General features: G+C 37.4%; 1 protein-coding gene across 1 annotated transcript; it reads right to left on the reverse strand.

Moving 5' to 3' along the window:
* Positions 1–1,189: 1,189 nt before the first annotated feature.
* Positions 1,190–15,722, reverse strand: spring1 (SREBF pathway regulator in golgi 1). The gene is made up of 5 exons (XM_051693285.1): positions 15,125–15,722; positions 9,435–9,591; positions 8,683–8,834; positions 6,452–6,565; positions 1,190–1,723 (listed from the first exon to the last, which is right to left on the reverse strand). The coding sequence occupies exons 1-5, from the start codon at positions 15,215–15,217 to the stop codon at positions 1,640–1,642; spliced, it is 600 nt and encodes a 199-aa protein (XP_051549245.1). The 5' UTR covers positions 15,218–15,722; the 3' UTR covers positions 1,190–1,639.
* Positions 15,723–16,303: the final 581 nt, after the last annotated feature.

The following is a 16,303-nucleotide window of genomic DNA, read 5'->3' on the forward strand; positions in this document are numbered from 1 at the left end:
CAGAGATAAATTTGCACATTCAACAGAAAAGTTAAAACTTTTATAGAACAATACACTGGTAATTGGAGGTAAATATACACTCTAAATATACTGTATATACAGTATATACAGTATATATATAGATATAAATTAACTGGTTTTATTCTAGTAAAAAAATATGATTTTTGACTATACTTGCTTATTCTATTCCACAAGTTGTTTTAGATAAAAGGTAAATGACTAAATGTAAATATTATTCAATAAGGCCAAATCAACCTGACTACATTAGGTTATACCATTATAAGTAATTTTTAAGAGCTAGACTGAGTAGAAATAGATCTTAAAGAAACAAAAGTTGGTAGCGTTCAAATATTTTTCTTCTTCATATGAAATATGTTTGGACTAGAGGGTAACCATGAGACCCATTCTGATGTAATGCAAGCTAAAGCATGATGCATTTCCTTATTGCTCATATTTTAAGATGTCCCAACAAAGGAACTCCCCATTGTTTAGTTATTGGTAATTTTTTAATTATAACCACAACTTGATAATGATACGTGACCATTTAAATGTTACTCTTAGTACGTGTATTTCCATTTTCATAATGAATTAAAATTCCTGTAACTCACAGATTTCACAGTGAAAACTTTCAATTGTATTCAAAACCTTATTTCATCATCAAATAAAAAGGAAGTGTAAAATATTTGAAGCCTAAGTACATTTGAGGATGAAAACAACAAACCAAAAATTATTTTCAGGTGGGCTAATAATTACTCGTCCTGTGTATTTCTTGCCAAAAATACTTAAAACTGATGAGTCAAAATACTTTAATGTGCAGAGCAACTATAAGTAAGCCATTCTTGGGAATGTCTGAGAAACCTATTTAATTTTTGCAATTCCATTGGATGCAGCTAGTGGTGCAAAAATTACCCACACTTTAAAAGGGATACTTGCCCCAAAACTTACAATTTGGTCTTCATTTACAGTACTCACCCTCATGTTGTTCCAACCCCATATGACTTTCTTTCTTCCATAGAACACAAAAGAAAATGAATGTTAGCCTCAGTCACCATTTACTTTCATTGCAGCCACAAAATGGCTACATGAACAACATGAGGGTGAGTCGTCGTAGACAGAATTTTTAGTTTTGGGTGAACTATTCCTTTAAGTTAGAAAAGTCTTTAAAAGTTTAAAAATGCTCAGTTGTAAAGCCACTGAAAATCACATTTACTTTATTAAATTAACATAGCAGTTCACATGCTGGTTGTACACATAGATCTGAGCTCACATTGAATGTTCCAAGATCCCTGGGGGTGGAGGGCTCTGTCCATGAGCGCTTTCAATAATTTTGAACATGAATCAACACAATGACTCTGGAATATCACCCATGAAATTCCTCCCACAATAAAACAGTCACAATAAACCTGGTGGCCTGCATGTCCTTACTTTAACATGACAAGCATAAAAATAAATGGGCGGAATCTTCAACAAAATATTTGTCATTGATGAGGTAAAGACTGGTATTATGTACTTATGCAGTGTAAATTATACTGTCTCTTTCAAGTCTTCATGATTGTGCGGCCTGATTTTTGTTCATTTCGGCAAAAAATCTCCCTTATTTTCTTGATCCCATTCTCGGGTAAACAAGTCGACGGCATGATCACATAGGCAGCAGTTCTGGTGGACTCTCGCCATAGCAAAACTTTGCCTGCGGGTTCCTGTACGTGTTTTCATGTTGAACACTCTGAAAAAAGACAAGAGCAGTCATAACTTCATGTTGCCTGCTAAAATCGTTGTGATTGAAATGATGGACATGAATATCCGACAAGGAATAGTTTGCCACTAAAATGAAAATTCTGTCATCGTTTTACTCTTTCTCTCGTTGTTCCAAACCCGTATAACTTTCTTTCTTATGTGGAAAACAAAATTAGACATTATGAAGTATGTACTGGTCCATGAAATTACAAAGAATGGGGACTGGAGCATGCCAGTTTCAAAACAGAAGACTGCATTATATATAAAGTTGAAGTCATAAGTTTACATACACCTCAGCCAAATACATTTAAACTCAGTTTTTCACAATTCCTGACATTTAATCGTAGAAAACATTCCCTGTCTTAGGTCAGGTAGGATCACTACTTTATTTTAAGAATGTGAAATGTCAGAGTAATAGAAGAGAGAATGATTTATTTCAGCTTTTATTTCTTTCATCACATTCCCAGTTGGTCAGAGGTTTACATACACTTTGTTAGTATTTGGTAGCATTGCCTTTAAATTGTTTAACTTGGGTCAAACTTTTTGGGTAGCCTTCCACAAGCTTCTCACAATAAGTTGCTGGAATTTTGGCCCATTCCTCCAGACAGAACTGGTGTAACTGAGTAGGTTTTTAGGCCCCCTTACTCGCACACGCTTTTTCAGTTCTGCCTACAAATTTTCTATTGTATTGTGGTCATAGCTTTGTGATGATCACTCCAATACCTTGACTTTGTTGTCCTTAAGCCATTTTGCCACAACTTAGGAGGTATGCTTGGGGTCATTGTCCATTTGGAAGACCCATTTGCGATGTGCTTTAACTTCCTGGCTGACGTCTTGAGATGTTGCTTCAATATATCCACATAATTTTCCTTCCTCGTGATGCCATCTATTTTGTGAAGTGCACCAGTCCCTCCTGCAGCAAACCACCCCAAAACATGATGCTACCACCCCCATGCTTCATGGTTGAGATGGTGTTCTTCGGCTTGCAAGCCTCACCCTTTTTCCTTCAAACATAACAATGGTCATTATGGCCAAATGGTTCAATTTTTGTTTCATCAGACCAGAGGACATTTCTCCAAAAAGTAAGATCTTTGTCCCCATGTGCACTGGCAAACTGTAGTCTGGATTTTTTATGGCAGTTTTGGAGCAGTGGCTTCTTCCTTGCTGAGCAGCCCTTTAGGTTATGTCAATATAAAACTCGTTTTACTGTGGATATAGATACTTGTCTACCTGTTTCCTCCAGCGTCTTCACAAGGTCCTTTGCCGTTGTTCTGGGATTGATTTGCACTTTTCGCACCAAACTATGTTCATCTCTAGGAGACTCCTTCCTAAGCGGTATGATGGATGCATGGTCCCATGGTGTTTATACTTGCATACTATTGTTTGTACAGATGAATGTGGTACCTTCAGGCATTTGGAAATTGCTCCCAAGGATGAACCAGACTTGTGGAGGCCCACAGTTTTTTTTCTGAGGTATTGGCTGATTTCTTTTGATTATTCCATTTCAAGCAAAGCGGCACCGAGTTTGAAGGTAGGACTTAAAATACATCCACAGGTACACCTCCAATTGTCTCCAATTAGCCTATCAGAAGCTAAATTAGGCTTGACATCATTTTCTGGAATTTTCCAAGCTGCTTAAAGGTGCAGTTAACTTAGTGTATGTAAACTTCTGACCCACTCGAATTATGATCTAGTCAATTAAATGTAAACCAATCTGTCTGTAAACAATTGTTGGAAAAATAACTTGTGTCATGCACAAAGTTGCTTTCCTAAACGACTTGTCAAAACTATAGTTTGCTAATATAAAATCTGTGGTTAAAAAAATTTGTTTTAATAACTTCAACCTAAGTGTATGTAAACTTCTGACTTCAAATGTGTGTGTGTGTGTGTGTGTGTGTGTGTGTGTATGTATATATATATATATATATATATATATATATATATATATATATATATATACATATATACACAGTTGTGTTCAGAAGTTTGCATACCCTGGCAGAAATTGTGAAATTTTTGCATTGATTTTGAAAATATGACTGATCATGCAAAAAACCTCTTTTATTTAAGGATAATGATCATATGAAACCATTTATTATCACATAGTTGTTTGGCTCTTTTTTAAATCATAATGATATCAGAAATCATCCAAATGGCCCTGATCAAAAGTTTACATACCCTTGAATGTTTGGCCTTGTTACAGACACACAAGGTGACACACACAGGTATAAATGGCAATTAAAGGTTAATTTTCCACACCTGTGGCTTTTTAAATTGAAATTAGAGTCTGTGTATAAATAGTCAATGAGTTTGTTAGCTCTCACGTGGATGCACTGAGCAGGCTAGATACTGAGCCATGGGGAGCAGAAAAGAACTGTCAAAAGACCTGCGTAACAAGGTAATGGAACTTTATAAAGATGGAAAAGGATATAAAAAGATTCCCAAAGCCTTGAAAATGCCAGTCAGTACTGTTCAATCACTTATTAAGAAGTGGAAAATTCGGGGATCTCTTGATACCAAGCCAAGGTCAGGTAGATCAAGAAAGATTTCAGCCACAACTGCCAGAAGAATTGTTCGGGATACAAAGAAAAACCCACAGGTAACCTCAGGAGAAATACAGGCTGCTCTGGAAAAAGATGGTGTGGTTGTTTCAAGAAGCACAATACGACGATACTTGAACAAAAATGAGATGCATGGTCGAGTTGCCAGAAAGAAGCCTTTACTGTGCCAATGCGACAAAAAAGCCCGGTTACAATATGCCCGACAACACCTTGACATGCCTCACAGCTTCTGGCACACTGTAATTTGGAGTGACGAGACCAAAATAGAGCTTTATGGTCACAACCATAAGCGCTATGTTTGGAGAGGGGTCAACAAGGCCTATAGTGAAAAGAATACCATCCCCACTGTGAAGCATGGTGGTGGCTCACTGATGTTTTGGGGGTGTGAGCTCTAAAGGCACGGAGGATCTTGTGAAAATTTATGGCAAGATGAATGCAACATGTTATCAGAAAATACTGGCAGACAATTTGCATTCTTCTGCATGAAAGCTGTGCATGGGATGCTCTTGGACTTTCCAGCATGACACTGACCCTAAGCACAAGGCCAAGTTGACCCTCCAGTGGTTACAGTAGAAAAAGGTGAAGGTTCTGGAGTGGCCATCACAGTCTCCTGACCTTAATATCATCGAGCCACTCTGAGGAGATCTCAAACGTGCGGTTCATGCAAGACGACCAAAGACTCTGCATGACCTGAAGGCATTTTGCAAAGACAAATGTGCAGCTATACCACCTGCAAGAATTTGGGGCCTCATAGACAACTATTACAAAAGACTGCATGCTGTCATTGATGCTAAAGGGGGCAATACACAGTATTAAGAACTAAGGGTATGCAGAATTTTGAACAGGGGTCATTTAATTTTTTTCTTTGTTGCCATGTTTTGTTTTATGATTGTGCCATTCTGTTATAACCTACAGCTGAATATGAATCCCATAAAAAATAAAAGAAATGTGTTTTACCTGCTCACTCATGTTTTCTTTAAAAATGGTACATATATTACCAATTCTCCAAGGGTATGCAAACTTTTGAGCACAACTGTATATGTGTGTGTGTATATATATATATATATACACACACACACACACACACAGTACTGTGCAAACGTTTTAGGCACTTGTAAAAAATGTTGCATAGTGAGGATGTCTTCAAAAATAATGACATAAATAGTTTTCATTTATCACTTAATGTCATACAATGTCTATAAACATAAAAAAGCTAAATCAATATTTGGTGTGACCACCGTTGCCTTTAAAACAGCACCAATTCTCCTAGGTACACCTGGACACAGTTTTTCTTGGTTGTTGGCAGATAGGATGTTCCAAGCTTCTTGGAGAATTCGCCACAGTTCTATTTAGGCTGTCTCAATTGCTTCTGTCTCTTTATGTAATCTCAGACTGACATGATGTTCAGTGGGGTGCTCTGCGGGGGACATGACATCTGTTGCAGGGCTCCCTGTTCTTCTATTCTTATCTTTTCTATTTGCAAAAGAAATGCTTAGGAGTCTAACATTTATATTTCCTATTGACACACTAAAGCTGAAAATATAAATAACCATCTTAAGACAAATGCTTTTGTGAAACATTTTATGTGCCTAAGACTTTTGCTCCGTACTGTATATATATATATATATATATATATATATATATATATATATATATATATATATATATATATATATATATATATATGCGTGTTTATGTATGTATGTGTGTGTGTGTGTGTATACTTAATGGGTAATTAAGTTTTAGACAGAATTAAAAAAATGTTGATGACTTATTCCTTTAAGTATGTAGACAATGCATTGCATGTCTGTGTTTGCAAATAGTACGTTTCTTTACTATTTTTTAAGTCATTACTTTTATTATTCATAACTATCAACTAATCAACTAATCAACTAATTACTAACTGGATGCTCAAATAACAATATGTATTTAAATATACACATTCATTTGTAATAAACAGCACTTAAAAAGCACTTTTTATTAAATATATATGTAGGACCAAATAAAATGCCAGGAGGGGCTTTTTAAAAAATATTCAACGAATCATTAACGGAACTGTTAATGAACCGGAAATGGAACTAGAAATGTTTGAATGAATATTTTCAAAGGGTGCTGGTGTTTAAAAAAAAAACAAACAAAAAAAAAACGATTCTCACCTGTGAAGAAGTGCGACATTTAGCCAGACACAACTCAAAATGATCTTCCACTGCAGTGAAGAGATTCTGGAACCCTTCAGCAGCTCGATTTAAAAATCGCTCCAGAAGAGGTTGCTGTTGGGAACAAAGCAGGAGAGAGAGAGTTTATTTTGTGTCTGAGGGGAGTTTCCAATGGGGATGCTTTTTCTATTCTGATCCGATTCCGATACCTGAAATCTCAGTATCGTCCGAAACCGATCCTGATCCGATACCAGTGTTGTTTTTTTTCATAATCAGTTTAGAATATCTATATCACACTGTGTGATACTAATTGGGGGTACTCTGTAATATGTAAAGAACACAAACCTCTAACTACACATAATTTCAATATAAATGTGTAGCCTATTAAGAAAAACTGTATTGTTAACCAGTATACTGGATAATGTAGCAATACATTTAACAGTAATTCCAGTGAAAGTCTTCAGTAAAAAAGAAGCTAGCTTTCTTTGCACCATTTCTTTGCAGTCTTTTTTTCTTTTTTTTTTTTTGCTCACTTTAGTTATCAATCCACTTTTCATTCACACAGTTATTTTTTTGGAATTGTTGTAATTTGTTCATGAAAAATAATGATAATAATAACAAATGTTCATTATTATTATTATTATTATTATTATTATTACTACTGACTTTTACAATTTTATAATACAAGAGTAATATATATTTTAGTCTAAATTTCTTAAATCTAAAACCCTCTGGCTTTTATTTTGACAGTCGGAAAACTCCAGGAAGTCCTGAATGTGTCTGTATGTGGGCTAGTTCACAGTAGTTTAATTTGCTTCTTATTCAAAAGCTGGTAAATTGCTCCTCTGGTGCCGTTCTAAATGCATGTTTTAAGCTACCCAAGCTTTTGAGCATCTACATCTGAGATGTTGTTCTTAGCGCTCACATGTTGCGAGCTGCTCTTTTGCGATTTACATAGCTTTCGCATATCTGTGGCTTTGAATAAAATGCACGAGTTGTATAGACTACTTTAATTGTGATTTTATGGTTCTTTTATGTCATTTTTGGAGCTTGACAGAAACGAACATGACTAACACACAGTATCGGAATGATACAGTATGTGAGCATCCAGATAGTCTAAAAACGTCAGTATCAGAGCCGATACCGATCCAGGTATTGGATTGGTGTATCCGTAGTTTCCAATGTTGATGGCCTAATTTGTTTTCCACAAATTGTGTGATCATGAAATCAGAATATTTCAACATAAAAATGCAGCTATCATTTATAGCACTATTAATTACAGATATTTAACAATAAAATTTTTGCATAATTTCAACAACAACCAGGGTCCAAAATTAACACTCGACAAGCACCAAATGCAGTGATTAGTGAGTAAAAACTGGCCAATATTTTTGGGGGGATTATTTTCTGCAAAATAATGCATGGTTTAAAGGAATTGTTCACCCAGAAATTAAAACTCTGTCATTGTTTACTCACTTGCAAGCCGTGAGTGAATCAAAGTGACTGTCAAAATTAATTCTAAGAAGTTTAGCTGCGGAACCCAGCTACAGAATTTTATGCTGTGACACAATCTTGACACTGACGTTACTTAACGGAAAAGAAAAACCACAATGAGTGTTCATATTCTTGAAAGCAGTGGCATTTCAGAGAGGGACTGGAGAGTGTATGATACTCTGAGAGACTCAATGACCCAGGGGCGGACTGGCCATTGGGAGAACCGGGACTTTTCCCTGTGGGCCGGCCGCGAAATGTGGCCGCGATAAGCTGAAATGGGCCACTGCGTTATGCAAAACGGGCCACAAAATGGCACCGCGATATGCCGAAGGGGGCAGCGATATGCAGATAAGGACAGCGACACCCCCACCCCCCAACTCAACAACTTTTGGGCCAGATTTCCCTCTCCCCCCCCACCCCCAACACAACACAACAACTTTTGGGCCAGATTTCACTCCCCCACCACTCAACAACTTTTGGGCCAGTTTCTATGGGCCAGTCTGCCCCTGCAATGACCTGCACTGTTTGCCACAAATATGCGATGGAAAAACAGCTAAATATTTCCATTGCCATAAGGGCAAAAAACATTATTTTTCTTAAATAATGCAAGTTAATTTATGAACCAGTTTACATCTTCATTATCATTTGCTGGATTTTCAAATGTACTTAAAGTACTTGTAATTCAATGGTTTGTGATGTAATGAGAAAATACATGTAAAACATATTGTCTGAAGTACCTTATCAGGCTGAAGGCAGCAGGAGACACAGTACTCGTAGACACTACAGCAGCCATTGGCCAGACAGCTTTTACAGATATACTGACTTGAGCTGGGAGCATTGACATTACAACATCCATTCACCAACAAATCCTTCCTCTCACATACATAACCTGAGGATAAAGAAATACATGTCAGTCTAATGTGAATATATTATATAAGCATAAGCAGGGGCGAGGAAGCATATTGAAAACTGGGGTGGAGGGACACATTAAAACATGGATTTTTGGAAATTAATGATGTCTGTGCCGTGGCGCAGTGGCCAGGGCATGTTAAGCCATGGTGCTTTCATGGTGATACAGGTTTGAATTCAATCAGCGTCATTTCCCGACCCTGTCTGCCTCTTTTTATCCCAATACTTTCCTTTTATTCTCCACTGTGCTGTTGTATAAAAAGGCAAAATGTCCCAAAAACGTAAAGAAAAAATTTATTAATAAATTATATTATAAATAATTTTTGCCATGAAGAAAATAAAGCCTATTTTTGTACTGTTAATCTTTCTCTTCTTTTTTTGCATTGTGACATTATTTTTATAACAATTAAGCATCCCAACCATACTTGTCACAATCCTTGAGATTTTACACAGCACATAATTTAAAGATGGCAATGATAGTCTCAACAACAACAACAACAAAAGCAGTGCACACTCTTTAAAGCACGGCAGCTTTATTTCTGATTATTTGGCCTAGGCAGGGGCGATCTGCATCATTTACCCAGTTCATCAGCGAGAAGGCTCTTTCCCTGAATGGAGTTTCTGCACAGTGAGATCTGCCTGCTGCTGTTGCCCAGGTTGAACTTCACCTTCCACTGGATGTGATGATCCAAGTCCCTCGCCTCCAGGAGGGTCCGATCACGGATGGTTCGCTCCTCCTGTGCACATCATGTCACATGCAAAACATTTTGCCTTAGCAACTGCACATTTCACCACCTTACCTATAATAGTATTGACCAAAGAAGTCTTGCTGATTATGCCTGATAAAGTGATAGTTCAGCCAAAAATGTAAATTCTGTCTTAATTTACTCACTCTAATGTTGTTTCAACCCCTTATGATTTTCCTTATGCCGTGGAACACAAAAGGAGACGTTAAGCAGAATGTTAGCCTCAGTCACCATTAACTTTCATTGGAATTTTTTTTTTTTTCCTTTTTCTCCCAATTTGGAATGCCCAATTCCCAATGTGCTTTTCAGTCATCGTGGTCGCGTAGTGATTCGCCTCAGTCCGGGTGGCGGAGGACGAATCCCAGTTGCCTCCGCGCATCTTATCACGTGGCTTGTTGAGCGCGTTGCCACGGAGACATAGCGCATGTGGAGGCTTCACGCCATCCACCGCGGCAACCACGCTCAACTCACCACGCGCCCCACCAAGAACGAACCACATTATAGCGACCACGAGGAGGTTACCCCATGTGACTCTACCCTCCCTAGCAACCGGGCCAATTTGGTTGCTTAGGAGACCTGGCTGGAGTCACTCAGCATGCCCTGGGATTCGAACTAGCGAACTCCAGGGGTGGTAGCCAGCGTATTTTACCACTGAGCTACCCAGGCCCCCCTCGTTGGAATTTTTTGGGGGTTTTTTTGTTTTGGGTTTTTTTGTTTCACGGATGCAAGGGTGAGTAAATGATGAAGGTCAGTTCTTTTATTTTGCAGGTATTGGAAGCACATGTTATGAGGACTCTTTTTCAACTTTTTCAACAGTTATAGTGATATATTGGCGGTTACTTGGCCATTTTGAAAGATCAACATCTGCCGATATTTGTGCCAGTTGGCCAGGCCAATAGAATTTCCAACAGCTTTGTCAACGATATTGCTCATTTTCTGTTTTCAAATTTAGTTATTTTTTGCGAATTTGCGAGTAAATATTGTGTAAAGTGAGGGTTCATTTAAATATTGTGTACATCTAATTTTCTATCATTAAATTGAATATTATATTACCATTCTCAGCCAACGTCCATCCTGCTCTTTAGGTATCGGTATCTTGGCCAATAAATTAAAATCCATATTTTAATGTTTTAATGACTGAATTCACAGTATATATCTACAGTAACCCTTACAGTAAGTCTTATAGTCTAATATACAGTATATATATATATATATTTCAATTGCTTTATTGGCATGACTGTATGTTACAATGTTACCAAAGCACAAGTTATAATCAAATCATACAGAGTAGAAACATGTGTATAACATTAATCAACAGATTTAAACTGTGGATATTTAGTACACAGTAATTAACAAACAAATAAACAAATGCATTGTATGTCAATATTTGAAATCACATGTAACTGATACACAGTTATATACAGTATATATAATGAAATAATATATGAACTAATGTATAAAATTAAGTGAAAAAGTTTGCTTTAGTGGCTCAGAGTTCTTTCTCTCAGGTTATGGCAGAGTGTGACATACTTAGCAGCTGTAGGGGCCATGTGTTCTTTCTCTCCTAATATGATCTCCCTCTTTCTATGGCGAGGTTATGATCACTCAGCCTGTATTTGGTCAGGATGTGCCTCTGTTTTACATCTCTGACGGCGGACAGATAAACTGGCAATTCATATTTTCTTTTTAGACCTCTATTGCATTCTAATTTGTGTTGTGATTTAGTTTCATTCTCCCAATGTTCCAAATAGGTATTTTTATTGTGCTTTATGATTTGGCCGAATTTGATATGTTTTATTTCAGGAGTACTGGTCTTTAACTGGTTTGAGCTGGTGAGTTTCAGGACCAGCTGGCTGAGAGGACTGCTTTTCGGGTTCAGCTCTTGGTTTAAAAATGCTTCATGGTGGAATGTTTGATGGGGGCTTGATATAAGGTGTTTCCAAAATGTTATAGATCTCTTTTGAATGTGTAAAATTAATGGGTATCTGCCTAGTTCGGCTCGGCATGCATTATTTGGCATTTTCTTTTGGACTCTTAAAATGTTCCAATAGAATTCTGTATGGAGGGTCTCAACAGGGTGTTTATCCCATTTAGTGAAGTCGTGATTACAGAGGGGTCCCCAGATCTCACTTCCATACAGGGCGACGGGTAAAATGGCACTGTCAAATATTTTGTTCCAGGTTTTGATTGGGATTTCTATGTTATGAATTTTTTTTTTATGTCATAGAATGCTCTCCTTGCTTTCTCCTTCAGTGTGTTCACAGCCAGACCAAAGCCACCTGACGCACTCATTTTTAGTCCAAGATAGTTGTAATTTAGAGTGTGTTCTAGGGTGGTGTTGCATAGTGTGAAAATATATTTGCTATCTTGAAGTCTGGCTTTCTTTTGAAAAATCATAATTTTGATTTTAATAGGATTGACTGCCAGGGCCCAGTTGTGGCAGTACTGCTGGAGCAGGTCTAGGTGCTGCTGTAGACCTTCAGCTGTGGGTGACAGCAGCACCAGATCATCTGCATACAGGAGAAACTTCACTTCTGTGCTGTTTAGGGTGAGGCCAGGAGCTGCAGATTGTTCCAGTGTTGTTGCCAATTCATTGATATAAATGTTAAAAAGAATGGGACTTAAGCTGCAGCCTTGTCTCACCCCATGGCCCTGAGGGAAGTATTCAGTTCTTTTGTTGCCAAGTTTTATAGCACAATTATTTTTCAAATAAACTGATTTAATGATATTATGCACTTTACCACCTACACCAGTTTGGAGAATTTTATAGTATAGTCCTTCATGCCAAATGGAGTCGAATGCCTTTTTTAAAATCAACGAAACATGCAAAAATTTCGGTGTTTGGTGAACATTCTTATCAATCAGAGTGTGTAGCGTATAGATATGATCTGTTGTGCGGAAGTTTGGTAGAAAGCCAATCTGTTTTTTTACACAGGACATTGTGTTCTATAAGGAAGGCCTGTATGCGGGCGTTTAGAATACAGCAGAAGACCTTCCCCAGGTTACTGCTGACACAGATGCCCTGGTAATTGTTGGGGTCAGATTTGTCTCTGCTCTTATAAATGGGGGATATTAGTCCCTTGTTCCAGATTTCAGGAAAGTTGCCATTTTGTAAAATAAGGTTGAATAACTTAAGTAAAGCAATTTGTAAGTCAGGTGAGCTGTTTTTTTTGCATTTCTGTTCTAGTTAAGTCAGGGCCACATGCTTTGCTATTTTTTCATTTTTTAAGTGTATGTGTCTGTTCTTTTAGTGTGAGGTTGTAATCTAGAGGGTTCTGGCTGTCTTTGATGGCTGATTCTAGTGTTTCAAGCTTGCTCATGGTCAGTAATTGTTGGGGAGATAGACTAGTTGATGGCAGTTCTTTGTAAAGAGTTTTAAAATGATCTTTCCAGATATTTCCGTTTGATATAAGTTTTTCCTGATTTTTGGTTGTATTTAAATTATTCAATTTCTTCCAGAAGACATTTGTATTAATGGACTCTTCAATATCACTTAAAGTTTGATTGTAATATAGTTGCTTTTTGTTGTTAAGCATTCTTTTATATGTTTTAAGTGTTTCACTGTATTTCTCTCTTAATTCGGAGTTGTGAGGTTGATTGTGTTTAAGGTTGGAAAGGTGTCTAAGTTGTTTTCTAATAGAATTATTGGAGGCCTCGGCAGAGCTGTAAAAACTCATTTCTGTTTCTGTTAACTATGTGGTTAAGGTTATTGCGAACAGTTGCTGTGGGGGTCAGTCGCAGGGAATTCTTGAAAATGTGGTTATTTCCGTGAGTGTCTATGATGTCACATTCGTGCCCTGTCCTGGCATTGAAATCCCCACACAGCAGTATATTTCCCTATGCCTGAAAGTCACTGATCTCTGTGTGGGGATGGAGAAAAATTCTTCATTATGGTACGGTGATTCTGTAGGTGGGGTGTAAGCTGCACATATATAGAGATCTTTGTCATTCTCTATGATGTGTATAATATATATATATATATATGAGAGAGAGAGAGAGAGAGAGAGAGAGAGTGTGTCATATATATATATATATATATATAACCTGGCAGCCAAAAGTTTGGAAGAAAATTGGTACTTTAATTCACCAAAGTAGCATTCAACTGATCACAAAGTATAGTCAGGACATTACTGATGTAAAAAACAGCACCATCACTATTTGAAAAAGTCATTTTTGATCAAATCTAGACAGGCCACATTTCCAGCAGCCAACACTCCAACACCTTATCCTTGAGTAATCATGATAAATTGCTAATTTGGTACTAGAAAACTTGCCATTATATCAAACACAATTGAAAGCTATTTGGTTCGTTAAATGAAGCTTAATATTGTCTTTGTGTTTGTTTTTGAGTTGCTACAGTATGCAATAGACTGACATGTCTTAAGGTCAATATTAGGTCAAAAATGGTAAAAAAGAAACAGCTTTCTCTAGAAACTCGTCAGTCAATCATTGTTTTGAGGAATGAAGGCTATACAATGCTTGAAATTGGCAAAAAAAAAAAAAAAAAGATTTCATACAAAGGTGTACACTACAGTCTTCAAGGACAAAGGACAACTGGCTCTAACAAGGACAGAAAGAGATGTGGAAGGCCAGATGTACAACTAAACAAGAGGATAAGTACATCAGAGTCTCTAGTTTGAGAAATAGACGCCTCACATGTCCTCAGCTGACAGCTTCATTGAATTCTACCCGCACAACACCAGTTTCATGTACAACAGTAAAGAGAAGACTCGGGTGCAGGACTTATGAGAAGAGTTGCAAAGAAAAAGCCACTTTTGAAATAGAAAAACAAATAGAAAAGGTTAGAGTGGGCAAAGAGATACAGACATTGGACAACAAATAATTGGAAAAGAGTGTTATGGATCTTAACCCCATTCAGCTTTTGTGGGATCAGCTAGACTGTAAGGTGCTTGAGAAGTGCCCAACAAGACAGCCACATCTATGGCAAGTGCTACAGGAAGTGTGGGGTGAAATGTCACCTGAGTATCTGGACAAACTGACAGCTAGAGTGCCAAGGATCTGCAAAGCTGTCATTGCTGCACATGGAGGATTTTTTTGATGAGAACTCTTTGAAGTAGTTTAAGTAGTCAAATTGTAAAAGTAATATTTCACGTTATTAATGTCCTGAATGTACTTTGTGATCAGTTGAATGCCACTTTGGTGAATATAAGTACCAATTTCCTTCCATAAGAGCAAAATCTGTACATTATTCCAAACTTCTGGCCACCAGTGTACCTATATAGAGAGTCACACACACACACACACACACTCACTCTCACTCACTCACTCACTCACTCACTCACTCACTCACTCACTCTCTCTCTCTCTCTATATATATATATACACACACACATGTAAACTCTATATACATATCATATGTATATACATACAGTATACATCCTGTACATACATACATTTATATATACACACACACACACAATTTCTATATCGGTTCATTACTAGTTGCTAGGCAACACTACACCTGCATCCCAGGTTGGGTACCAGCATCCAAAACCCAACATACCTGTTTAAGAGTGCTGGTGAGAAAGTAGATGAGGGACAATCCGAACACGACCCCCAGGACCCAACGCTTGCGTACGAGCCGCCGCAGCACCATGGAGGCGTTCTTCTGGACGTGTAGCAGATCCAGGTAGATGCGATCGAGCTATATCAACACCACTAATGATCTCAGATAGAGAGGTCTACTTAACACAACATCCCTTTGCTATTACTAACACCCACTGCACGGGAATAACAGTTATTGAAAAAGTACAGTTATTGCAGGCTACCTCAACATAGGCCCACAATAGATCTCATTTGTTGTCGTTACATGGAAAACAGCTAGTTTTAGCATAATTTAACCCATTTTACGCGTAAAATGTCACGATATCTGGTTATGCATAGATATAACGTCTCATCCCAACAGATGCTGTGTAAACCAAACCAGCCTAATGGAGTGATTAACCCGACCAGAATATGCGCGGTTACTGTCTAATATAACATTCACGGTCACGGGAAATTTTAATTGTATTTCTTTAGATAACGTATTAATGAAATCAAAACAGTTGCAGAAATCAGGCAACACAACAACAGATCTCTCCATGCGGAAATGCGAAGCAGCGGCGCATCGTGATTGGCTGTCTGGCACGTGTACTTCCGGAAACAAACCAGGTCGCTTCCGCCCTGCGTCAACAAAATTTGTTTATTATGGTGGTCTCTTATTTGAATAAGCACCACTAAAAGCACCAATTAAATATAGATTTTTGACTGTGTATTGTATGCCATGATAAAGTTAAGATGATCTTGTCAATGTATTACACATTTGATGTGCTTTTTCGTACAATATTGGTCACTGAAAGGCTTATTCATTTTACAAGGGTTTGTTTATGTTGTGCGCTTATAAATATAATTAAGTAAATGTATTTTAGTATATAGGTAAGTTTTATTCATTTGGAACTATGATTACATAAATTGTGTCACATTTGTGCACTGTCTGTGTGTACTGTACTGATGTGGGGTGTTTTTTTGCACAATTTGTAAGTTAATTGGTTTATATAAATTACACGACTAGGCAAAGGTTTTCATATTTTATTATGACTGGTGACCACAGAACAATATTATATATTTATTTATTTATTTTTAATTAACACAAATGGAAGTGAGGGAATTCTGTAGTGACCAAAAATGTTGAACGAAACTATCT

Source organism: Myxocyprinus asiaticus, chromosome 4 (genome assembly GCF_019703515.2).
Source record: "Myxocyprinus asiaticus isolate MX2 ecotype Aquarium Trade chromosome 4, UBuf_Myxa_2, whole genome shotgun sequence".
NCBI classification, from domain to species: Eukaryota; Metazoa; Chordata; class Actinopteri; order Cypriniformes; family Catostomidae; genus Myxocyprinus; species Myxocyprinus asiaticus.